Genomic DNA, 26669 nt, shown 5'->3' with positions numbered 1-26669 from the left:
ATGGATGAAATGGATGAAGAATTGAAATGTCCTGTCTGCGGATCTTTTTTCCGGGAGCCGATCATACTGCCGTGTTCCCATAACATTTGCTTGGCTTGTGCTCGGAATATCTTAGTGCAGACCCCCGATGCCGAATCTCCTCAGAGCAGTCGTGCCTCCGGCTCCGGGGTCTCTGACTATGATTATCTTGACCTGGATAAAATGAGTCTGTATAGCGAAGCGGACAGTGGATACGGCTCGTATGGGGGGTTCGTTAGTGCTCCGACTACCCCTTGCCAGAAATCCCCAAACGGGGTCCGTGTTTTCCCCCCCGCGGTCCCACAACCCCCTCCGCAACACCACTTGCTCCAACACCCCGGCTCCCTTCCTCCTATCCCCCGCAATTCCTGCATCACCTGCCCGCAGTGCCATCGTAGCCTAATTCTGGATGACCGGGGGCTCCGCGGTTTCCCCAAGAACCGGGTGCTGGAAGGGGTGGTCGATCGGTACCAGCAGAGTAAAGCAGCGGCGCTGAAGTGTCAACTGTGTGAGAAGAGTCCCAAAGAGGCCACCGTGATGTGTGAGCAGTGCGACGTGTTCTACTGCGATCCATGTCGCTTAAGGTGCCATCCCCCCCGTGGCCCTCTTGCCAAACACCGCCTGGTACCACCAGCGCAGGGCCGGATAAGCCGTCGGACGAGTCCCCGAAAGATTTCCACTTGTACAGAACACGAACTCGAAAATCTAAGCATGTACTGTGTCCAGTGTAAGATGCCAGTTTGTTACCAGTGTTTGGAGGAAGGAAAGCACGGAACACATGAAGTGAAGGCTCTAGGAGCTATGTGGAAACTGCACAAGGTAACGTGTGTTTTTAAAAAGTGCGCATTCGATGTATGCATCAAACTGACCTACTTATTGGAGGCTGTTTGTCCGTTAGAGGATATTAACTGATCAACTGTCAAGTCTACTGTAAGTGAGACTGAACTGCATTACATTTCTCAATGAGAAGATACGCAAAACGCCAGCGGCACAATGTCTCCAGTGCGTAATAAGTTGTCACAGTAACGTGCAGAGGCGCGCAGAAGTGTAGGATTTCTCGTTGAAATTCAGTCCACGAAGAAAGCCAAGTGCACGCTGCCTGCACCCAGCTGTAGATCTGAACTGATGCCTAACCTCAGTCTGGACTCAGGTAGCTATCATTTAGAGCAGCCCAAACATGTTTATGGATTCCCTATCTATGCTCTACTTAGTATTGGACTCAGTAGTACTTGACATGAATGAGGCCGTCATCTATTTAGGGAGTGTGTAAACTTATGTCATTCTCCATTTGGTTCTTAGCTGTTTTGAATGGCATCAAATGCACACAGCTGACCATGTGTTTACTGAGTTTCCAATTGATACAATCACACACACACATTATCTCTCTCTCTGTCTGTCACTCACACCCACAAACACACACACACACATTATTTCTCTCTTACACACACACACACTCACACATACATTCTCTCTTTCTTTCAGACTCTCCCACACACACAAACTCTCCCATTGTCCTCCTGGTCTATAATGAGAGTACACAGGCACCTTAGAGATTGTCAGCGATGTCTATGTGATGCAGGACAGATCACAATGTTTATGTGATGCAGGACAGATCACATGTGATGTATATGTGATGCAGGACAGATAACATGTAATGTGTATGTGATGCAGGACAGATCACATGTAATGTTGATGTGATGTTCCGTAGCAAGACAGAGAGGCAAGGCTAACTCCGGAGGCCAATGCTATTTTGGAAGCACCAGGTTGTTGTGGGCAGCCAGCCCCCTCTCTTAAGAGGGCAGATCTGCTAGTGCTGTTAATCTATACCTTAGCTCCAGCAGTCCTCACCTCCACACTCCCGGCTCCCAGTGCATGCTGGGAGGAAAACGGTCTGGAGAGCGCTCGATATAGCCATCAACCCACTCACACACCCACGCACATTCTGTGGAGAGTTGTTCCACAGAAGAAGTGGATTCTAGCTCGCTCTGTTGTTCATGATGGATACAAAGAATACTGTATGTATATCTAGCAAATAAGATGCACAACTGTGGAGACAAAATTTGTTTTTTCTAATCAGGAGAGTTCTGGTTTGTCCCCAAACTACTACTTCCATCCAAAATAGCCAGTACTCCATATACGTAGGCATCTGGTCAGAATAGGAGTTAGGTTTGTGTAAAACACAAAGATCATAATAAAGCTGTCACATGCGCTTGCTTTCATTCAATCCTAACAGAGAGAGAAATAATTCTCCAAGGACCATACATATTGGCATAGATTCCCTGCCTCTGGTTTCCATGGCACCTGTTCCTTTCAGTGTTATTCTTCGAGGCGCCATGGTGACCTGTCATCTGAAACTGTTGCATGGAGTCTTAACAGATGGCCATGCAGAGGGAGAGCTGGCAGCTGATTGGATGGACAGCATTTGAACCTTACGGGCATTCTGGGGGCATTCCTTCTCATGCTTCTCATGAAGGTTGGAAGAGAAAGGCTTTTCCATAACACATGCTCTTTGATATGTTGCCTCTCTCTCTCTCCTTTATCTTTCCATCTCTCTCTCTTTCTCTCACTCTCTCTCTCACACACACACACACACACCACAAATCCATTTGAAGTTGATGACTTTCATCCATCTCCGTAACTGATCTTGACGTGGCTGTCAAAGCTTCAGTCTCTCTGCTTGTGATGGTGGGGGTATAGAAGATGGCCTATTTTTATTCTACTATACATCTCATATCTGTACCATTCAAATTTATATACGTGTTTTATATCTGTTGTACATATATCAATAGAGTTCTTATTTCTGTTGTTATAGAGACAGGACCATTCCTGTTGTTGTTGTTGTGAAAGAGAAAGGACAGATCCTGTTCCTGTTGTTATAGACTCAGAGAATGCAGAGTCATACCTGATGCCATAGCAACCACATCTCTCAGATGTGCAGAGGTCTGAGGTACCAAGATCAGACACCTCCAAGGGAATTCATCCCAGCTGCTTGTTAGCATTCCCCTCCATTCCTGTGTGTGTGTGTGTGTGTGTGTGTGTGTGTGTGTGAGTATATCTGCCTTCGCATCTGTGTATATGTGTATGGGGGGCATTAGTGTGTGTAGATATGTGGTGATTCACATCATTGGTCCTCCCTTCACGTTCCATGTATGTCATTAGCTGTCTGGTGTCTATGATTCCTCTGGCAGGCTCTCAGGCTAACCGTGTCTCAACCACTAAATCAATTTCATGTCTCCAAAGTCAATTTCGGTCATGAGAGGCATGTGGAAATGTGAGGGACTCGGTGTGTGTCTATCAGAGGGGACCTCAGACCCCCCCCCCCCCCCTCCCCCCATAACCCCTCTCTGTGTTTTATGTGGCGTCTGGCTGAGATGGTTAAGACACTAAGTGGAGGAGATGCAGAGTCAGTTAAAGCTCTTAGCATGGCTCTGAAGATCAGCAGGGTCGCAGTCGCACAGGTCGGCGAACAGAAACTGCGTCAGGGGGGGCTCATTTTGTTTTGCTTCAATTACAGACTATTAATAAGACAGGGGATGTGCGGGATGCAACAGAAGATTAGCCACCTACTGTCTTCCCAGAGTCAGAGGGAGGCCTGGGAGATGTTTCTGGGTCCTAAAACCGGTCGACCTTCTCCATCTTATCCCTCTCTCCAGCTCCTGCAGGAAACAGCCTGTTGAGCTCTGTCATTTGGAGAATTTGCTGGAGACTCTCCTCCCACTGGCTGCCTCATCTGTCACTCTTTCATGTTGCTGTGTGTTTGATCTGCCCCCCTCCATACCCACCCACCCCCGAGAAAGATCACTGATTCCAGACTCATCCAGACACCCTGGGCCCCTCAGAGATACCGTCTCCCCCGACGCACACACACACAAACACTCTCTCTCACACACACACACACACACACACACAGACAAGCCCAGCTGCCCCACATCCAACAGTATGTAATGAGGAGAGACGCAGAGATACAGGGAATATGTGAGCCCTCCCCATCAGTGCTGCTGTGGTGTCTGGCGCGGGTCTCTGAGGGGCTCGGAGCGGATCTTCCGCAGAAGGAGGTGATGGGACATGCTGCTGCCAGCGTCCTGCCTGCCCAGTATGTAGGAGAAGCACTGACGAGGCAGACAGACTCCCCAGCCTTGCGTCCTCCCCTGCCTTGTACCACAGCCTCGTCCCCGGCCTCCTCCACAGCAGGTGATGGGATTGACTGTCTGTCTCCCTCCTTTGAACCCCTCCTGCTCTCCTACAGTGTGGATGTGCTGAAGAAGTCAAATACGAGCAGTAGGATTCACACCGGATGCACCTTTTTTGGGTTGCATTAGGGTTGTGGTGGTCATTTTCATTTCCTTTCTTTTGACGTTCTTGAGCCCTACATCGAGACAAGACCTACTTAGAGACCTACTTACAAATATACATAGAGACCTGCATAGCGACTCGCATAGAGAGCTACGTAGAAACCTTTTCATAGACCTTCATAGAGACCTGCATACTGTAGAGACCTGCAAGAGACCTGCAAGAGACCGGCATACACCTGCATAGAGACATACATAGAGACCTACAGAGATACCTACATACTGTAGAGACCTACATAGATACCTGCATAACTGTTGAGACCTGTAGACTGTTGAGACCTACATTATTCATAGTGTCTCAGTCAGTACACAGAAATAGTACTGTCCTTCAGGCTAGGAAACTAGTTATCATATTGGTAAAGAGAGGAAGCTGTTAGATTGCTTGGCCTGCTCCAGTGATGAGGAGGAAGAGAAGAAGAGAATGTAGTTATTCAGAGAAGGGTAAGATGTACAGCTGTGCTTACCGTGTCAAGACATTAACGGTGTGAGAGAGACAGAGAGAGAGAAAGAGAGAGAAAGAAACAGATGCAACTGTATGCAGTTTTTAGGAGGGTAGAGAAACACAGCAAACTTTCTATCATTTACATCAGAGCATCAATCCTGACCTCTGCACTTGACCAAAGTCCGCTACCACAACATTGGCGAATACTGTCAGAGCAGCTGAATGCTCCAGCTTGCTGAAGGCCAGTTAGAGGTGGAGTGAGCAGAATGTCACTTTCTCCCAGTCAGTTCTGGGAAAATCTTCTTGAATGGGCCCCAAGCTCCAGTATGTCTCCATGACTTCCGTCCTCATAGCAACCACATGTCTGCTCTGTCTATCTGTGTCTGTCTCTTGTCCTCTCTTTAGTCTTTTCTTTGTCTTTGTCCCTTTCTGTCTGTCTCCCTCTCTCTACCTATGCACATCGGGTGAACAGACCATGCGCTGTGCCCCATCATGGCCGCCCGAGCCAGTGTTCCCCAGAATAGCAGAGCTCTGTCCCAGTTCCCGCTCCTCTGCCCCAGGTTCCTGTCCATCACCTGGTTCTCTCAACATGGTGCTCTCTGGTGTGAGCCCTCTTCATTGTGTCGAGTTTTTCGCTTTCTGTGCGTTTTGTTAATGATTCCAACGTGCATTATTGATTTATCCCGGATGAAAACCGATAAATAATGCATTAGTCACACGGGGATTGTATGTTGGAGAGGGTTCCAAAGGGCCTTGTTGAACTTAAAGTATCAAAGCAGGCTGAATCTTGGGTGATCTGGTGTATTTTATCATGTCAGCTTTCTCAATTAGTTAACAAGAAAAGGCTTCCCTGAACAGCATAAGGACTGTTGAAGTATGAGTATTTCAAACAGTTTTGTCTCTGGGTAGCAGTGTGTGCAAACAGCGGCAGCCATCACAGTGATGTAGTATCCTCCTCTCTGGGAACAAACTCAAGTCTTTAAAAACGCCTTATATTTCAATAACTAGTCCACACACCAAAATACATTCGTTTTGAATGTTAGAATGTTCTGGTTAAGCACTAAGAGTTGTTGCACACTTGCTGGAAGCACAGTAGAGAGAGGATTACAAAAGAAAAGTTTGTTTCTGAGGGTGTTTTTTCTTTCCTCTCAAAGGTAGTTTTTGGAAAATAGGTCATGAGAGTGTGAAGGCTGTCTTTGCCCTGGAACTGTTGTACTCCAGCGTACTGACTGAAACCCAGGCATTAGAGACACCGTCATGCTTAATGAGTTCACAGAGCAGACACAATTTGACTAATCCTCGCGGGGCTTTTGGGTGACGTTCCACCTATTTCTCCCTCTCCCCTACCGTCCTTGCGCTGTATAACAGCATACACTTCCTGTTTGGAGTGTTAAGCCGAAAGGATCTGTGACAGCTCTTGACAGTGTCACTGCTCTGTGACAGATCGGCTTGTTCTCTCCTCTGCAGCCAGCACATGAAACATGCAGGATGACCCTCCGGTCCCGGACTGAATTATTCATGGGGAGCACATGTTTTCACTCATCTTAATTACAACGCGCACCCCCTCCCCAAACCCAAACAGCAGGGACATCCTCTGGCCCCCACTGTGGAACACTGATTGGGTTCCATTCCAAACATTCCAACACCCCCATCAGCGCCCTAATGTTCGGTAGTCCTCAAAATGCTTTTTAATCTTACATTTTCCAGGCGGAGATTTCTCTTATCCAGAGGGCCAGCGTACTGTAACTCATGTTGTATTAATGGCAGGACAGACGGAGCAGGGATCCCAGGGAAGCATAGATCCCAGAGGACAGTGGCGAGCCCATTACTCACGCTCACGCATTCCCCCTGAATGAAATAAAAATGCAAATGTTGAAGGTTTGTGAGATGAAACCTTGTGTACGATAAACCACGACTAATTCCCTTGATGAATCACTTTCTGAAGAGGCTTAAAGTTCTTCAGTGAAGCCCCATCATAAGTCATAGTTGATCTCTTGGTGTGAATTGGAAGCTTACCATGCCACCTCCTTCCTCCTCCCCCTCCCCAGCGCCTCCTTCCTCCTCCCCAGCATCTCCTCCCCTCCCCAGCACCTCCTCCCTCTCCCCATTATCTCCTCCCTCTCTCTCCACCCCAGCACCTCCTTCCTTCCCCATCTCCCTAACACCTCCTTCCTCAAACCCCTAAACCCCTCCCCTCCTACCCCTCCCCAGCATCTCCTACCTCACCCCAGCACCACTCCACCCATGTGGGTAGACTGAGGGCTGTGTGGACCTTATGTTCATGGTGGCTCTGACTCTCTCTCCCCAAGCTAACAGTACTCATCAGCAGTGAAAACCAACCATGGGGCTTTAGCTTGCATGGCACGTTTTGACCAGGAGTCTGTCTGCAGTCTCTCTGACAGACACTGCGGAAAAACGCCTCCAGACAATCAAACACGTCAATTTCAGCACTTTGGCAGAGAGGCTCTGCCCTATCGATGAACACAGAGACTGTTAACAAGGCAAGAGCATCCTGAACGACCCACCAGGGTTCAGTGAAGGAGAGAGGGAGGGAGATAGAGGGGGTGAGAGGAGAGAGAGAGCGAGGGAGAGAGAGAGAGACAGCAGGGGAGAGAGAAGGAGAGAGAGACAGAGAAGGGTGAGAGGGAGAGGGAGATGGAGATAGGGGGAAATGAGGACGGCGTGGGGAAAATGAAACATGTCTGAAAGAGAGAGGGATGAAAGGAAAGGTGGGCTGATGGATGATGTGTCTGTGAGGAAGCAGCGATAAGGAGCAGAGAAAATGTGTTGAGGGGGGATAGTGAGATTGACAGGATCTCTAAACCAGCTTGGCTGCTTGGTGATCCGCTTGAAAGGGACTTGATTGATTTGCAGAACTGGGACAAAGAGACTCTCTGAAATGCCATCTCAGGATTTAAGCCCACGAAAAGGATTTTCACTGACCATTCTCTGTGCAGGGTTCATGTTATGGAATGTCTTCATCATTAACTGTTCTATAATTGTGGATGCAGAGTAATGGAATGCGAGTCCCAAGTTGCCATACAGGAAGTTGTACAGACTTGAAGTATAAGTTTACTCTTTGCTCAGCTGTCGTTGAGAACAAACCCATAGTGCAGTGGGGTCACTCTCAGCAGCTGCTGTCAGGGTTTCCCAAATCCTGGGGTTAAAGGTCATAGCCTGGCCCCTGTAGACGGCCTGACAGGATCTACTCAGAGTCTGGTTGACACAGAGCTGTGCGATACTCTGCCTTGTTTTCTCAGGGTTCCTCTCCAGCTAGTCACTGGTTTGAGGCAGAAACAAGGTGATTTTTTCTGGCTGGATGAAGTAGATCCCCCCTGTTTTCCGCCTAAGTTCTCCCAGAAGACCACAAGCTTCTCACTTGGCGATTTTCCCATCCAGTCAACCGGACCGGGGCTCCCAGCGTTGTACGAGGAGGTCACAGCTTCGGCCTTGACCTCGACGTTCACACAACCCCGCTTCACACACTCCTCCTCCCCGCTGTCCAAACACGGACGTGAGTGAGTCAGCACGACGACTGCTGCGGTATTTCCTGTTATCTGCAGGAAGTGGAGCCTATTAGAACACTCTTCTCAGGTCACCCCCCCACCCTCCCATGTGGAATCAAGGGGGTGGGTCCTTGTAAGAATAACAATAAAAATGCTGTGAGCTACAAAACCTTTTTATTTGGAACTCCATGAAGATGATTATATTGCTTTGTGTGATGAATGTGTGCTGACTATCATGGAAAGTAAGTACGTAGGCTTGTGCTAGTCAACAACCCTCTCTGTCTACTCTCAGGTGTTGCAGCAGCCCTGGGAAATGTTTTATTCAAACACAGAACAACACTAATTACTTATAGGAACCGACAATAGTGGTTCCCTGCCAAGCCAAGGGCCCCGTGTCTCCTCTCCCCTTTACCCCTCGTTAACGATGCCCTTGTTGACCCACAGAGTCATGGTGTCGCATCAGAATGTCCAGGGGCCAGTTGCATAAACTTAGTTTAAGACTAGTCTTAGCCTTAGACTGTCTTAAATTGTCAGGTTAGACTAGTCTAACTAAGTCTGTCTGTTGCATATATAGTAAGACTGACTTAATTTGAGGTAGAAAGGTTAGCCACCTCTCCCCCTGGCTAAATCTTGCGGTAAGGGCTGAGTTGCTATGCCAACGATCTGTTAGTAGGCTACGTCATTATCTTAGCATCATTTCTTACAAAAGGAATTAAGTGTGTTATTTGTAACTGCAGAAAATGTTGACTGGGTTCTGCTTTTCCGCTAAAATGTAATTTGATTAAACAAGTGAGTAGATAACTCACTTTATTGACGCTATCACCAGCCATCTGCGTTGGAGTTGTTGATAAATGGAAGTAGCGTTGGGATTAAATTAAGAAGCTTAATAAAAACGCGCTATTTGTTAATAAGACAACTCTTTCAATATTGTGTTCCTCCAACAGATAAACTGTAGGTTTTCATCAGGTTTAAATGTATCAATCTTTCGCCGTTATGTCACTGTTTTGTCCGCCAATCTTTTCTTTTTTCGCAAAGTGTCTTATTTTACCCATAATGTAAAGCGCAACAGGCTATGTAAATCAGTCTTACGTAAGTCACTGAAAGTGAACCTTTATGCAACAGGTAAATTGAAGTGTCTATGGCAAGTCAGACTTAAAGTTACATTTAAGTCTAAGACTAGGTCTATTATTCTGCAACTGGCCCCTCTTGAACCAGCTCTCTAACCCTGGTTCTCCTCTTCTCTGCAGGGCCAGCTCTCCCAGGCTCTCAACATCCTGTCGGACCGGGCCACAGAGGCCAAGGAGTTCCTGGTGCAGCTGAGGAACATGGTGCAGCACATCCAGGTACAACTCCTCAACTCCTTCTCCAGCCTCCTGGTTCCCTCCTCCTCCCCCCTCCATCCACTCCTCCATACTGTCCTCCCCTTCTCCCTCTCCATCACCCCCCTCCAGCCTCTCTACCATTCTTCATGGTACTGTAGCAGTGGCTCTTAGCTATATGGCTTGCCATCCCATCCCAGTCATTCTCAGCCTAGCTTCACCCCTATGAAACCCTGCTCTTCCACGAGGCTGAACATTACCCACCACTTGCACATTGCTGCTGAGACAGACAGAGACAGACTTGTCCCGTCCCTCCACACACACACACACACACACACACACACATTGTTGCAGAGAGAGACAGAAATAGATACACATGTCACACACACAGTGAGGCATCAGTCGTCATGCAAATTGTCTCTCAAGCATCCGTTAAGCTTGTAGAGAACATGTAAGGATTCCCAAAGTCACTGTTCTGATTTCAAAACCCAACATGGCTCCACACTGTCGAGGCATGCAGTGATGGAGCTGGTGATGGAGCTGTAAACCGGTAACAGACTGGGGGCAGGCCGTGTGGTAAAGTTTTCATTCTGACCACCTGTTCCATAGAGAGGAGTTAAGCCCATGCTCCGATTACGAGGGGGGAGGGGGGGATTGGGATTAGATGTCCATGCTGATTGGTCTTCTCATCACACAGCCAGCCGATGCACCCGGGCGACCCTTAGTGACGTCAGGGTGGGGAACATTGAAGGTGAGGTCTTCACCTGCTGGAGGAGGAGAGGAGGAGGATGAGGAGAGGAGAGGAGCGGGAGGAGGAGAGATAGGTGGGACAGTCAAATCCGATTGCGTTTCATTTGTAGAGAGATTTATCGATCCGTGTCACAAAGGGCTTCACCCATAGATGTCACCAACTAAGACCCAAGCTAATTAACAGGATCACATTTGATTCATATGGGCCTTTTAACAAAGCCATGTCATCGGGATTGACAGACACCCGCAGATCAGCACTTATGTCCGACTTCAACCCTCAAAATAAGACAAGGAAAAACTCCCCAAAACATCTCAGAGAGCAGACAAATCTGCACCATCAGCATGTTTAGTCTTAAACATGGAGATAGAGGATAGAGGCTCCCAGCACAGCCAGAGACCTGGCCGGCCCTGGTGTTGGTCTCCTCCTTCATGGCAACAGATGACTCAAAACAAACGAGAAGTGGATTTTGAGGGACACTTGTGCCTTTTTTTGGAAGGTTAAGAGTAAAATGTGTATTTTATTTCAGACAATGAATACCTAACAGCAAATATATCAACAAATACCAGGCCTCTAATGTTCCTATCCCAGAGTTCAGTCACACTGTTCCTATTGGCTTCTCATGTGGTCACGCCCCGATCTTATTGGCTCATCATGCAGTCACGCCCTGATCTTATTGGCTCGTTGTGCTTAGCATGGCTGTCTGTATCAGCTCTGTCATGGCAGCTAGTCACCACTCATTAAACGAGTCATCAAGTCAACAAACATATTTCAATATTTCTAATCTTTGGATTTCAGTTGGAGTAACTCAAATCTTAACTTTACACAATCAAAATAGTGTCCGTTCATCTTACGGACTTTGATGAGTGGCTGGCTCATGTCTGTGTTGTTAATGACCTCCTCTCCAGAACCACACCCTGGATTCCTCATGTAGTATGCAGTCTTACAACAGACACTTCACATGCATGGATATCAGTATTCGCTTTCTGGCCTTTCAGTAATCCTCTTTCACCTGATGTTAGCGAGGATCCTTGAGGCACTGAACCACTCTGGTCTGTCTCACTGTCTGTCTGTCTGCCTGTCTGCCTGTCTGCCTGTCTGCCTGTCTGCCTGTCTGCCTGTCTGCCTGTCTGCCTGTCTGCCTGTCTGCCTGTCTGCCTGTCTGTTTGACTGTCTCTGTAGACATTGAGAGTTTATCCTTACCTGCATGTGCATGTGCATTTGTTTCCAAATGATAGTTAGACACCAATTATCCCCCTGTGTGTGCATGAGTCTCTCTGTCCACTCACACACACACACACACACACACACACACACACACACACACACACACACACACACACAGGTACACACACACACACAGTGTATCTATCTGTCCAGTGTTTCTCTCTCTGTCTCGAAATCAGCCTGTCTGTCTATATATCAGTCTGTCTGTCTGTCTGTCTCTCTGTCTGTCAGTGTATCAGTCTGTGTGTGTGTGTGCTGCGGTCCCAGCCCCTGTGTGTTTGTTTCTCAGGAGAACGGGGTGGAGTTCGAGGCATGTCTGGTGGCGCAGTGTGACGCCCTCATCGACGCGCTGAACCGCCGCAAGGCCCAGCTGCTCTCCCGGGTCAACAACGAGCACGAGCACAAGCTTAAGGTGAGCGGCCAGGAGAGAGCGGGCGGCAGCCATGTTGAAAAGACACCATCCTGAGACACTGAAACGAGAAATACTAGAGGGACAACATATTGTTTTAAGCTCATGAATTCTGCAGTGTTTGGACCATGGATAAATCTTGCTTCAAACAATGGATCAGGATATTTTCCGACAGAAGACCAGACCAATGTCTTGATCAAGGTGGTGTTGCTTACTGTACCAGAATTTAGCCACAGCTGTTTTCCACTCAAGGTAGTGTAGGAGTGTCACCAGAGGACAGGCAGAGATACAGTACCCTGCCGCCTTCCTGTACGCCATCCAATTTCATACATGAGTGCTCTTTGAAATGACGGTTCACACATGTGGGTGGCGAGAGAAACAGCATGTTCATGTGTTAGTGTGGATGTTCTGGACACACATGCACTCACACACACGCACACACACAAGCCCACATACTCACACATGCTCACAACACACGCCCACACACACTTATTGTATACTCACACGCACACTCACCTACACACACACACACGCACTCACCCACGCACGCACACTCAAGCATGCATATTGTTTTACAAAATGAAGCAAGAGGGTGTATGCACTTCATCTTCAGTAAGCGATGGGCTTTTTGAGGCAGGAGCCAGAAAGGCCATGAATCATGCCTGCAGACAGCGATGAGCAACGCGGAACAAAGATATTCTACACACACACACACACACAGAAGACACTCCACATACACACACACACCCAGGCTTCTGTTTATGCCCCTGCAGAGTATGTTCTATACTGTTGAACAAGTCTGGGTCCTTTCCGGCCAATGCTGTAGGGCTTCTAACCTGAAATGGCTTGGCTCCCGAGTGTATCACACACACACACACACACACACACACACACACACACACACCACGACAGGGTGTCGTCTGCTTCATTAGCGCCTGACTGCTGTACAGTTCACACGCTCACTAATCTGGATGGAGTGCAGATTTGTATGCAATCAATCACATTGATTACACGATGGAGGGAAAGCACTCCCGGTATATTGGCTTCTAAATACAGTTGTTGGATCGAAGCACAAGTACATATCTGTTAGGTAAACGTAATGTGCTTCTGCATCATCCTACCCAGACATGGATTTCTAATGCAGTTGAATGGAGATTAATTGCTAGCTGCATGCTGGTGTTGTTGTGTAACATCTCACAACACGTTCGGAACAAGCTTGAGGATCGCAGGACCGGGCTACGCTTGGCTGGCATAGATCCTCTTTCTCAGCTAGCCTCCCTCTCCTCTTCTCTGTTCCTCTTCTCTCTTTTGGTCCCTTCGTCTCCCCCTTCTCTCCTCTGTTCCTCTCCTCCGGTCCCCAATACAAGACCACTGATACCAGAGGCCTGTCTCCATGGTGACCAGGCGGGAACGTGTCAAGCTTGTTCTCGGGTTCCGTGCGGAGGCGAGAGCCGTCAGGAAAATGAGTCAGGTTCCTTTTTTCCCCTCATTGAGACAGAGACAGCAGCCTGTTTAGTTTAGAAGACAGAAGAAGAGGCCGCCCGCAGCTTGTCAAGACGAGAAATTATGAAAGCCTTCGAACGGGTGCCCCCCCCCACACACACACACAATCCAGCCTCCCTTCATTGAATCACTCACACACATTGCCATGCTAAGATTGCTTGGCCGCCGTCCAGTCAGACCCTGTAGACGCAGTGGAGCGGCTGTCCTGGTGCAGACCTTGTGCTTTGCAGCACCTGGCAGAGGGACACATACTCCTCGTAGGGAGCAGTGATTGGAGGAACAAACCCGTGGCCGCATCTCCTACGGTCCGCCGCGCTTGTGCCGGTCACCCAACACCCTGCCGGGATCGAGCTCCGTCATTCCCCCTCACTCTCCTCCCCCGACTCAAACCCCCCCCCTGATACTTCCTCTCATCCCTCCCCTGCCCCGCCCCTCACCCGGGGAAACACCACTGAAGGTGATCTGTGACGGTGCAGGAGGAATACAAGCGACCTGGCGTCTCCAGGGGAATAGCAGGCGTGCTGGGTAGACGGCTCGTTCTTGCGGCGCGAGTGTCAGGCGTCGGCCGCCTCTCCCGCCAGAAGGAGGGAGAGGAAAAGCAATGAGCGTTTTCTAACATCCCCGTCGAGCAGAAAGGCCAGCGCGTGCAGGGACATCTCTCCCTGTCTGTTTGGCCTCCTTGGGATACCAGGGGTCTGCCTTCTTAAGATAATCGAACCGGCATGTTTACATTTCCGTCAGTGTAGAGGTCTGTGTCAGAGGGGTATTTCACCAGACTCTCGTGTTGTCTTGGTAACAACAGTCACTGTATCATAGCGTCCAGGCCATAAACTCTCTTACCAGCCTCTCTTACCAGCCTCATCAGACTTTCATATTCAGCTCCAAGGCATTATAAAGAGGTATAGGTGTAAGGAGAGATAGGGAGGGAGAGAGAGAAAGAGACTGAAAGAGAAAGACAGGTGAGAGAGAGAGAGAGAGAGAGAGAGAGAGAGAGAGAGAGAGAGAGAGAGAGAGAGAGAGAGAGAGAGAGAGAGAGAGAGAGAGAGAGAGAGAGAGAGAGAGACTCGTACCTGGACTGGAGCCAGTGCTGCCGAGAAGTTGTTTCAGAGACTGCAGCTCAACCCTCCTGAGCCCTGAGTGTCGCAGTGGACTAATAACTGCAACCAAGAGCGAGAGATGGTGGTGGTGGGGGGGTGGGGGGGTGGCAAAGCAATTACAGAATACTGAATACACAACACCCTGCAGAGCCATGAACGCATAGGCCTGGTCTGATACTGGTTCAGGCTGCTCACACAGTGAAACCCTTGCAGTCTGTTTTGACTGCTAAACACAGACCATTCCAGACTGTCGGCGAGCAGTGCTGCTGTTAGAACTCTGCGCTTCTTACATTTACATTTACATTTAGTCATTTAGCAGACGCTCTTATCCAGAGCGACTTACAGTAAGTACAGGGACATTCCCCCGAGGCAAGTAGGGTGAAGTGCCTTGCCCAAGGACACAACGTCAGTTGGCATGACCGGGAATCGAACTGGCAACCTTCGGATTACTAGCCCGATTCCCTCACCGCTCAGCCACCTGACTCCCTTCTTATCCTTGATCTTCTGCTGTACTTTCTACATGGAATTGGTAAGTGTTTGTCCCTTTGGTTTAAAGTGTCTGCTAAACGAATAAGATGTAAATGGACTGGCTGGGTGTAGAGAGGGAGCACTCTCTCTGTGACTCACTGGTCACCATCACTATGTGAAGAGTTGGCCACCTGGTCGAAGGTTAGAGGACATCGTCGTGTGAACAGAGAACCATGCGTTTGTTCTTCTCTTCTTTAACACGTATGAGAGACGCGAGTCAGAGTTTCCACCCCAACCATTGACCTACATTGTTCTACCATTGTTTTTCTGTAGTTCTACATTGTTCGGCAATTGTTCCAGCCATCCAACTCTCTTCTCTGGACTAGGTTAGGGTTCCCAGTGGGCCAGGGTGGTTTGTCACCCAGCCTCGCCCAGAATGTTTCCTCGACGACCAGCTCCTTCCCTTATCCTGCTTCCCTCTCCTGTCTCCTCCGCCATCTCCTTTTCTACGCCCTCTCCTCTCTTTCCTCCCTCTTCCTCTCTCCTTCCTCTCCTCCTGTCCCTCCCCCGTCTTCCCTCTTGTCTCTCCTCCTCTGCAGAGACTATGGCCCACTTAGATAGTTCAGTCCCCTTCCTTTACCCTCCACCAGCTCCCCGTCTGCCTTTCTCCTTCTGTCTCCATCAATCTCTCTCTCTCTCTCTCTCTCTCTCTATTTCTGTCTCTCTCTCTCCCTTTTTTCCCTTGTTCTGTTTCTCGGTCTCTCTGTCTCTCTCTCTCTCTCTCTCTCTGTCTCAGTCCAAGTTATCATATCCTGTTCAAACTGAATTTCCTCTTTAGCGGTAAACTCAGATGAATGACTGTGGCCCACACTCATCATCTACAGATCAGCTGGAGGGGGTTGGAGGGGGGCTCTCTCCTATCTCTGTCTCCAGCTGAGGGGAGATGTGTGAAGGACTGGGATGCAGAGGGCTCAAACTGCCTGGTCAGCAGACCACTGGGTAGATCCTGGGGAAGGAGAGGAGGAGGAGGCAAAGAGGAGGAGGACAAAAAGGAAAAAGAGGAGGAGGGTGTGTGTGGGGGGTGGGGTCATAGAGGGTTTAGCCGTTTGGTTAAACAGACAGCACTGAGTGGAGATCCTCATGGATCTGGGTTGGAGCCAGCCCACTGCAGGGGTGCTGACAGGCTTGGCCAGAACCACACAGACTCAGTCCCTATCAACACAGCCCTGGGGGAGCCGGGTCACCACCCTCACCCTGGTTCTCATTACAGCGTGGTTTTATGGATTTGTCCACATAGAGTGTGCCTGCTCCAGTGCTTGTGCCACATAACAATAGGCTACTGGGCAGGAGTCCGAACATGTTGGTGCTCTGACTGGACTTGCATATCTTTAGCGACTGAAAAGTGAACACATTTGGACCGTTTATGGAGTCAAAAGCAACGATACGGAGGGCTTGAATTGAAAAACACCATTGAGTCTGTAAAAGCTGTAGTGAGAATGTGACGTCACTCTGGATACATAATGAACCACGATCAAACCTTGTCTATATATGTACGGTAGTATCACAACTCTCTACCAGCAACCCATCTGCCTTTATCCTTCTGTCTCTCTCTCTGTCTCTTTCAGTCTCTCTCTTTTCACCTCTCTCTCGTTCACTCTGCATTTTTCTCCCTTTCTTTTTCTTTTCTCTCTTTCCTCTTTCTGTCTTTCTCTCTCTGTCCACACAGTCTGTAAAAGCAGCGGTGAGATTGTGGCGTCCCCCTGGTTACATAATGAACCGGTAGGATTCGGCCCGGTCTCTGGCAGCATGCGCTGTGATAACGCGTGGGTGTGTATGCCCCAGCATTGCTGTGACGGCCAGGCTAACCTAATTATCCCTTCTGCTCCCGCCCAATTCATCTTGAAGAACTGTTTAGGGGTTCTGTTGTTTTCCTTCTTCTCCCCAGCCCAGAAACCGTGATGATGGAAGCAGGGAAGTCGCTGTTACCTAGCAACCCTAGTCCAGAAATGTTATTTAGATGTTAAATGCGTTGATGAGAGAGGAGTTGGACATCAGTTGAATGGGGACGAGTCAGCCATAGTGGCTAAGAGGAGTGGGGCGTAGATCTCTTCTAATTCTCTCCTCTACCGTCTCTCCCCTTCCTTCTCTGCTATAACATCCTTCTCCCCCCCCCAGGTGGTGAGGGACCAGATCTCCCACTGCACGGTGAAGCTCCGCCAGACCACGGGTCTGATGGAGTACTGTCTGGAGGTCATCAAGGAGAACGACCCCAGCGGCTTCCTGCAGGTCAGGGAACACCCGCACCTGCCCAGCTACGTTCCTCCTCACGTCCTCCTCATCCACCCCAGATATCCTTCTCCGCATGCATGTGACTGGGTGTGTGTGGGTGTGACTGTGCATTTTTGTGAAAAATGTTTGGATCTGTGTGTTTGTGCATGACTGTGTGTGTGTGTGTGTGTGTGTGTGTGTGTGTGTGTGTGTGTGTGTGTGTGTGTGTGTGTGTGTGTGTGTGTGTGTGTGTGTGTGTGTGTGTGTGGAGACATACCTGATCATATCTGATAGTGCTGGGACACAGGCCTGTGGCTAGATCAGCGAAGCTAACAGGATTTCATGCTTGTTTAAGCTTTCAAGCTCAGCCAGGAATGTAGAATGTGAAGCTGTCTTTTCTCTCTGTCAGAAAGAGATGTGAAAGAGATAAGATTGTCATCTGACTCCAGTACCTTCTCCTTATTTCCTCTCTCTCCCCCACTCATCCCCCCCCCCCCCTTCCAGATCTCGGATGCTCTGATTCGCAGGGTGCACATGACGGAAGGCCAGTGGGGCAAGGGCACGCTGACCCCCAGGATGACCAGTGACTTTGACCTCACCCTGGACAGCAGCCCCCTTCTTCAGACCATCCACCAGCTGGACTTTGTCCAGATGAAAGGTAGAGGGTGTGTGTGTGTGTGTGTGTGGGGGGGGGGGAGTCAGTTTGTGTGTGTGTATGCATTTGTGTACGTGTATTAATGTGTGTGTGAGTGTATTAGTGTGTGTGGGTGTATTAGAGTGTGTATTAGAGTGTGTATTAGTGTGTGTGTGTGTTTATCTGTCCCGTCTCCCTCCTCAGTCCCAGCTGCTCCTATGCTCCAGCTGGAGGAATGCTGCACTCAGAACAACAGCGCCACGTTGTCATGGAAACAGCCACCTCTCTCCACCATCGCCGTGGACGGATACATCCTCGAGCTGGACGACGGCAATGGAGGCCAGTTCAGGGTAGGAGTCCTCCCCAAACACACACTTCCTGTCTGCTGCCACAGAGACCACGCTGGGAACCAGTCACCTCCAGAGGCCGAGCAGCGTTAATGTTATAGGCTGCATTTGCATGTCAAAGCAACAACGTAAAACCCAGACAGAGTTCCATGCAGCAGCCTTCACCTGGTCCACAACAGTGACCTTCTTTGTTGTAGCTGTGCACACAAAGATGCCTTCATTTGGTGCTGGGGGGGTGGGGGGGGCAGTGTGTGTTTGGGGGTGGGGGGGACAACGACCAGTGCAGCTAGGAGAACGTGAAAGCCAAGCATTGTTGTTTAGTCCCCTGATCCAGGGGGACGGGGGGGACGGGGGGCGGGGACAGTGTGGTGTGGTGTTATGTAGATATAGCACTGCGATGCAGAGCTCTGATTGATCGCGGTGGGGTCATGTGACAGGCGAGGTATTGAATGGCGTTGGTGTCAGGAGGAGAGGGCCCTGGGATGCAGCTGACAGCTGTGGAGTGCCCACAGGAAGTCAGCTTCCAGCATCAAACTGTACACATGGTCCCACAGGAAGTCAGCTTCCAGCATCAAACTGTAAACATGGTCCCACAGGAAGTCAGCTTCCAGCATCAAACTGTAAACATGGTCCCACAGGAAGTCAGCTTCCAGCATCAAACTGTAAACATGGTCCCACAGGAAATCAGCTCCCAATATCAAACTACAAACATGGTCCCACAGGAAGTCCATTCTCAACATCAAAGCTGCATTCATCTAGCCTCAAAGCCTCACTGGAAGAATATACGGTTGCTGTAACTGATACCATGGAGGCTCCCAGCTCTCCATTCACAGGCTCCTCACCCTGGGGGAGGGCAGACGATGACCTTGTTTGGAGCCAGCTTGACCCTGACTTTGGTTACGCTACGATAAGCAACCTGGCTCCTTCTTCGCCACGCCTCTCGGTGTCTCGGTGGGTGACACCCTGTCAGTTTCACCTTTCCATCTTAATTACCCCCCACTTTGCACGGATGGGGTTGTTCACTCACAGCGCCACACGCCCAGAACGGCTCGCTGGGTGCTAATTGGTGAGGAGCATGTGCCAAATGCTTGTAGTCGTGTCGCTGCGGCATGGCTTCCAGCTTCTTTGGCCGTCTGCGGTTTGCCGACACTGACAGGTGCGGAACAGATCCCTGTCAGCACACATGGAGGAGAGCTCCTTCAAACTTCTCTTCCTGAGCTAAAGGGATGTGGAGGTACACACACACACACACACACACAAGAACACACAGCAGCTTGGAGCAAATCTAAATCATGTTTGTGTAGCTCTGTCTACGAGGGCCTCCCAGTTGGTCATGTCACTGTGGGTACAGCTCAGTGGTAGAGCATTTGGCTGCAGATCAAAAGGTCCCAGTTTCATATCCCCTCCTGTATGCTGGTTTGGATCAAAGCGTCTGCTAAATGAACACCTTGCCTCACATTAACGTCCGAGAAGAGTCACACCACAGATAGTGGTGGATCCATCTCCAGTAATATTATCATTCATTGTGATAGTATTTTTTCCAGGACTACCAGTGCATCAGCTAGCTCTACTCTGAAGTCAGACCCTTGGTCTATATATAGTTGTTTTGTGGGCTGTTTGTATAGAGCGTTCCAGTGTACTAACTCTTATATCCCTGCTGTAACGCAGCGGGATCTTCTCTCGGAATAGATCAAACACTTGTTTGGTGCTAAATAACATCCTTCCAGAACTCTTTCATCTGTGCATTTGACGAGGGGGTTCTGCCGCGATCTCCACGACGACGCCTGTTCCGAGGTGAGCTTGCGCTGTGCTGACGGCGCTTCCTGTGGTCTCATGTGTCTTGACAGGAAGTGTACGTGGGGACGGAGACCATGTGTACTGTGGATGGGCTGCACTTCAACAGCACCTACAAGTCCAGGGTGAAGGCCTACAACGACAGCGGCGTGGGCCAGTACAGCAAAACCCTGGTCATGCAGACCTCCGAGAGTGAGTGGTCCTCCTGTGACACGGTGTCCACATCACCCAGAGAGCAGCCTACGTACGCCACATACTGCATACAGCCCACCTGCCTGTCTGTTTTCACCTCTAGATAGCTCATAGGGAACGTGGAAAAATATCAAGTTATGTGTGTGTTTCTCCACGTTTCCTGTAAAAGACGCACCCTCCAAAAAGTGAAGGACTGTATTTTGATTATGTAAAAAACGTGACTGATTTAAATAAGTGCAACAAACCAAATGGTTCCAAATGTGCTAAACACAATTGGAAGAATTTGGTTGGAACAGAACATCGGGGAGGAATCATTGTTGGACTTCATTAGATCGTTCACATGGAAGTTTGTCATACAAATGACCAAACAATGCCTCACTTTTTGGAGTGTGCTGTTGTTCAAAATGCCTCTCTGCTTGTATAGAGAAGCTTGTGTCATTCAGGAGACCTGGGAGCCCCTCAGTCTTCTGCCATAACAGAACAACAGCTATTAGATTCAGCACTGTATCTTTAACTAAACTGAGGAGTGGCTGTCCAGGAAAATGCTCTGATCTTCCCCCGTTGTGTTTTGGCAAGCTTCCCTGATCAAAAGTGCTTCTCTTTCACCCCCACCTCTCCCCTTCACAACCTTCCCCCATTTGCTTCCCACCTCGTCCTCCTCCCCCTTCTCTTACTCCCTCCCTCTCTGTTGCTGCATCCATCTCTCTCTACCTGTATTTCACATTTCAGCTGGACTTCCTCCATGTGATATTCCGACTCTAGCTACAGGTATGGAGGGGCTGCTTCAACCCTGTGACCGCTGAACGTCTCCTCTCCTATAGCTCAGTCTCGTCGCAGCCGACAACCTCAGAGATGTCACCTCCATAAGATGGACCAAGGAGCGGGCAGTGAGCTAGAATAGTTTGATTTGTGGCTACCGACAAGTCTACTAAAGTTACATTTGAGGCAAAAACTCTGGACAGCCAATAATCATTTTAATATGATTTAATACTTAATGCGAATTCAATTATACCAACTTGCTATATACCCAGGTAGCAACTGCCCTCTCCTTCATCCTCATGCACTCTCTGCTTGCATGTAGTGACTCAACATGTTGTTAACATGTTACAAATATATATATGTACTGTTCCAGAACTCTGCGTGTCGTCCAGGAGCCCATCTCACCCCTCACTTCATAGTGCAGATCCACCTGACCCATCTTGTGAAATCTTTCTGAAATGTAGTATATTCATCATGTAAACACATGTGTTTGCCAGTGCATATGTGCTTGATATGATCATGAGTACCTCTGCACACTGATTCATTCGTAACACTGTAAATCATCTTGGGTCATTCTCGATGGTGTTTACACTTTCGTCATTTCTCTTCACCCAAACCACACAGCCGTGTTCACAGCATGTTGTTGTTCACACCTTTGACCTGTGGCTCAGAAGAGGAAGCTAACCCGGGCTCCTGTGTTTCCCGTCCTGCAGTCGCCTGGTTCACCTTCGACCCCGCCTCCGCCCACCCCGACATCATCTTCTCCAACGACAACCTGACGGTGACGTGCAACAGCTACGACGACAGGGTTGTCATGGGCAACTGCAGCTTCTCCCGGGGCGTCCACTACTGGGAGATGACGGTGGATCGCTACGACAACCACCCCGACCCTGCCTTTGGTGTTGCGCGCGGCGACGTGCTGAAGGATGTGATGCTGGGGAAGGATGACAAGGCCTGGGCCATGTACGTGGACAACAACCGCTCCTGGTTCATGCACAATAACTCCCACACCAACAGGTATGAGGTCATCACATGTGCTGCTGCCAAGGGGTGCTGGAATGGATCAATAGGAGGCTGTGAGACTAAGGGCCTCATTTACTAAGAGGATTGCGCCCATTTCAGGCGTACAATAGCGGGTAAAGACATAAAACCGTATTTACAAAGGCAGCGCACTTGAGTAAAAACGCAGATTACCGCTGCTGGGAGGGTATAAGGGAAAGCGGGCGTGTGCCGCAAAGAGATGGGAGGAGAGGTGTATTTCTTCCTTGTAACATGTTAATGTTACCTTTAACTTTGTGAACCAATATTTCTATCTCCTCTTCGCTGAACCTTCTTTTTCTTTTCCTCGAATCACCCATGGTGGCAGTAACATGCAGGCGATTTCTCCTGTCTTTTAACGGCGCGCTAATTAACACTAAAGGGCGGAGTAATCTGGTTTGATAAGTACCACGCAAAATGCGGAAATACACCGTGCGCTATTTGCGGTTGGGCAAAGGCGCAGATTAAGCTGCGGTCGCAATGTTAGTCAATGAGGCCCTAAGTGTTGTGTTTTGTAGTTTGGGGAAATGTAGTATTTAATAGTGAGGAGTTTTGCTGTTTCTCTATTAAAGTAGCCTATATCAAGTCTTAAAATGATGTTTTATGTGTATGTGTGTGTATGCCTTTGTGTGTGTGTGTATGTTTTTGTGTGTATGTGTTTGTGCTTGCGTGTGTGTGTGTGTGTGTAGGACGGACGGGGGCATCGGTAAGGGCTCCACAGTGGGGGTGCTACTGGACTTCACCAGGGGCATCCTCATCTTCCTCATCAACGATGAGCAGCAGGGGCCTGTGGCCTTCGAGGCCCTGGAGGGACAGTACTTCCCCGCCATCAGCCTCAACCGCAACGTCCAGGTAACCCAGACTAACCAGCTAGCCCCGACCAGCTAGCCCCGACCAGCTAGCCCCGACCAGCTAGCCCCGACCAGCTATCCCCGACCAGATAGCCCTGACCAGCTAGCCCCAACCTAGATACAACAGCAAAACCTAGCCACAACCTAGACACAACATCACCACAATTTAGCTTTGGTCCTCTCTGTGCAATATTAGCTGTGGGCTTGTCTTTGTGGTGTTAGTGTGCAATGTCCAGGCAACTTTGAGTCGTGTTACAGATGTTATCACTAATCAGGATCCCTTCCTGCCACACCTGCCTGCTCCTACTTTTGACCATGGGTGACTTTACAAACATAACTAAGAACCTCACATATTCTTCTTTATCAAGCTATACCACCGGAAATCTAGCCCTTGTGGCATGGGCTTATACTGAGGAGAGAGTTTAGCTAATTCAACACTAGCCTCAACAGATTGTAGGAAGAACACCACTGTCCCTAACTGTCTGTCAGAGTCAAGGTTGTGGCCTCGAGTCCCTCTGGGACCCAAAGAGAAAGGTCTACAGAGGTTATCTACACTGCTGAGTTGATTAATATTCATAAATGTATTGCTCCCTGTGGAGAGAGGACTCATTAGCATTCAGCTCCACAGCTAATGACAAGCTTGCTGATGCCTTGTGACTGCAGGAGGGGTTGTGGGGCCTTGCAGTATCATCAGAGAACATTGCCACCTGGTGGTCACAAAATGCAATTGACACTTTTTTTTCTTCTTTTTTTTACTTAGGGTTAGCTTTAGTGTAGCAAAGATGGTTGTCAGGAAACACAATTTACACATAAGCTTGTATAAGGATTCAATTCAATTCACTTTCTAAATAGCCATGGAAATTAAGGTGTTCAGGTAACTGTTGGTTCATTTAAAAAACGTAGTAACGGTGATCTTGGTCTTCTTCTTCTGCCTGTCAGGTGACCCTGCACACTGGACTTCCCATCCCTGACTTCTACACCCCTGGAGAAGCAGATCCTACTGGCTCAGTGTGTTAGGCAGCAGGACAGCTCTCCCCTGTACAGTCTCGCCCAGAAAACCACCGCGTTCATCTCCCCTCTCTTGCCCTGCTCTCTGCTCCCCATGCCGGACGTCAAGGCCCCAACAGACTCCTGTTCCACCATGCTTGTGTAACCCCACCACGTTTGGACTTCCACACAAGTGGAACTCTGGTTGTGTTTGTCATCTCTACATGTCACATTATACAGCTGGTTGGAAACAGTCAACCAATACAACCTTTGTGGTCATCAAGACTTCTTCTCTACTAGCTTTGCTGAGGATATTATGGGATGTCAGCCATGCTTCTGTATAGCTCAGTGGTAGAGCATTGGACTGCAGATGTAGAGGTCCTGGGTGCAAATCCGCCCCTGTTCATTATGTTGCATAAAAGCGAACAACAACACATTACATTACATTCCTCTCTGGATACCATTGGAAAAAAGGAAACGTGGAGGAAATGTCCTAAGTGTTGCCACCAGGGGGCAGTAATGTGTGTGTGATTTGACTAAAAGGTGTCATCTGAGGGCAGAAAGGGTACCTGGGATGTCACGTCAACTGTTACATTTCCCACATAAATACCCTTTAAAACACACACATATACACGTACCCATCAACAAATAATTGTTGTCACATAAACCTTAAGCGTAAGCCAAGTGACAGTGCACTGCTGACTGAGCGGGGGCAGCGCTGGGAACACAACATGGCTCTGTGTGACTGCTAATGAGGAGTGGTGGACAGCTGCCATGAACCCTGACAGGAAGCTTTGGACGCTCAGCTGTGTTGCTCTGTATTTCCCTCAATGTAAAACGAGATGCAGTCAGTGGCTTAGCTTGTGTGAATCTTATCTCTAGTTTGTATAACTACAGTCTACTTCAATACCCAGCTGGAAGCAAGCCTTTATTCAGCCTGTTCTCCTGTCCTGCAGCTCTTAGAGAATGCCTTCCTTCTGCTACAACTATTACACAGCTAATGCTGCTCAAACTGCTACTCATGAATGTGAACTGAAGGAGATACATGACAATGAAGGAGTTTGTGACAGTGATGATGATGAAGATGATGATGGTTGGTGTCACACTGGCTATTTAAATAAGGTGCTACTGCAACTTGCTCAATAACATCTCTCATACTATAGGTGACTGAATGTTGGTAGTTTTGTATTACTGTCCATGTCCTCTAATGTAAGGAGATGTATGAAGAAATACAATTTATTATTGACGTACCAATCATCTTTGTTGTGACTTTTACACGATAGGTCATTGTTGTTTTTCATCCAATGAATGGATCATGCCAACAGGGGAAGGAGGTGACCCCTTAACAGTTGTTGTAAGTAATGCAAACACCCTCGAGATGTTCTTGGTGTGTGATCTGAAACTGTACGGTTGTAACTTTAAAGTGAAGGTTTCTGACCCATAGACATCCTCAAGAAGAACTCAGACCTATTGTATCGTCAAGGTGCTATCCTGTGGGTGTGCCTTTCATCTGCAACCTGGAAACATTACAGTCATCACACGATCCATAACAAGATCTGTGATGCTGGACTTAAAGCCTATTGCAATATATATTTTCATAAAAGCTAAGTACACTGTGTGTTTGATGATAGAATTCCCTGGTTGTGAATTGGCGTATTGGCTTAAGCACAGTATTTTGAAAGAACACAACAATCAGGTTTTCACTCAGTGGGCATCGTCTTCGGGTGCCGCATCTCAGACATCCTAATTGGTTGTTGTTTTGCGTGGTTGTGTTTGTGTCCATTTCGCTGGCCGATCATGGTGAATGGAGACTCTGTGACCAGAATACCACCAGACCCTTAGAGGTCGCTGGGAAAATACTGAGAATTCATTCAGCCAGACCAAATGAAACCCATTGAGGACATTACAGTTTCATTTTACATAACTAATCCCAAAATTTGTTTTAGCCATTTTTCTAGAACTTTTGGGGGGTAATTGTATAAAGGTCTATCATATTTGAAACCACTTAATACTTTTACATTTGATCTTCTTAAACTTTTATGGTTATGGTTGCAGTATAGCAACCATGGTTATAGTCAAGTGACTGAATCGCATTCCTCATACATGGTTTTACAATAAAGTTTTATTCAAGGCAACGTGCAACACTGACAAGGTATACTGTACAGTACATGTGTTTGGAGGGCTACTCGGCTGTGTTGTAACTCCAAAGGGAATATTTTTGCCCTGCTTTACAGATAGGTTGAATGTTCTAAATATAATTTATTATATAATTATATGTGTTTCACATATATTCATGTGGATTGAGATTATAAGTATTGTTATAATTACCCACATATACTTATGATTATTGTTATTATCATTATTACGAAAATAGTTGTTATTGCTCTCATTCAACTTGACTTATTGAGCTCTTTGTGTTTTCTGTATTTGTGAATATTCAATAAATTCTAGATGTTCAAAAAATGTTTCCCCAAAAATTTCTGAAGCTCTGCAAGTGGAAGAGATAAAACACGCACTCGGCAGACACCAATGTACTGAAGCCAGCATCAGTATTAGGAAATAAGCGTTAATAGTGCTCTGAATCCTATCCCTATTTATTTACTGGTGTCCATTGGTCATGACTCATGACCCTAAGTTTCTCCGTCATCACTGCATTATCTCTATTGGTTAAATGCCTGTTTTGACCTTTGAACCCAGCACCAGTCACCTTGAA

The 26669-nt window shown here is 48.3% G+C and overlaps 1 protein-coding gene across 13 annotated transcripts; it reads left to right on the top strand.

The window, feature by feature from the left end:
• trim9 (tripartite motif containing 9) lies at nt 1-26312 on the top strand. Of its 13 annotated transcripts, XM_067243901.1 has the most exons (11): nt 1-837; nt 9563-9658; nt 11899-12021; nt 17262-17372; nt 17859-18012; nt 18193-18338; nt 20183-20321; nt 21051-21089; nt 21794-22097; nt 22808-22970; nt 23909-26312. In XM_067243901.1, exons 1-11 carry the CDS (start codon nt 1-3, stop codon nt 23984-23986), a joined length of 2190 nt encoding a protein of 729 aa, XP_067100002.1. In that variant the 3' UTR covers nt 23987-26312. The 13 variants fall into 13 exon arrangements, with proteins under 13 accessions (XP_067100002.1, XP_067100006.1, XP_067100007.1 ...); XM_067243905.1 differs by lacking the exon at nt 21051-21089 and having other exon boundaries at nt 11902-12021; nt 17859-18016; nt 18185-18338; XM_067243906.1 differs by lacking the exon at nt 21051-21089 and having other exon boundaries at nt 21794-22043.
• Nucleotides 26313-26669: the final 357 nt, after the last annotated feature.

The sequence above is a fragment of the Osmerus mordax genome, chromosome 9, assembly GCF_038355195.1.
Source record: "Osmerus mordax isolate fOsmMor3 chromosome 9, fOsmMor3.pri, whole genome shotgun sequence".
In the NCBI taxonomy this organism is placed as follows: domain Eukaryota; kingdom Metazoa; phylum Chordata; class Actinopteri; order Osmeriformes; family Osmeridae; genus Osmerus; species Osmerus mordax.
This window is presented reverse-complemented; position numbering and strand designations above follow the sequence as displayed.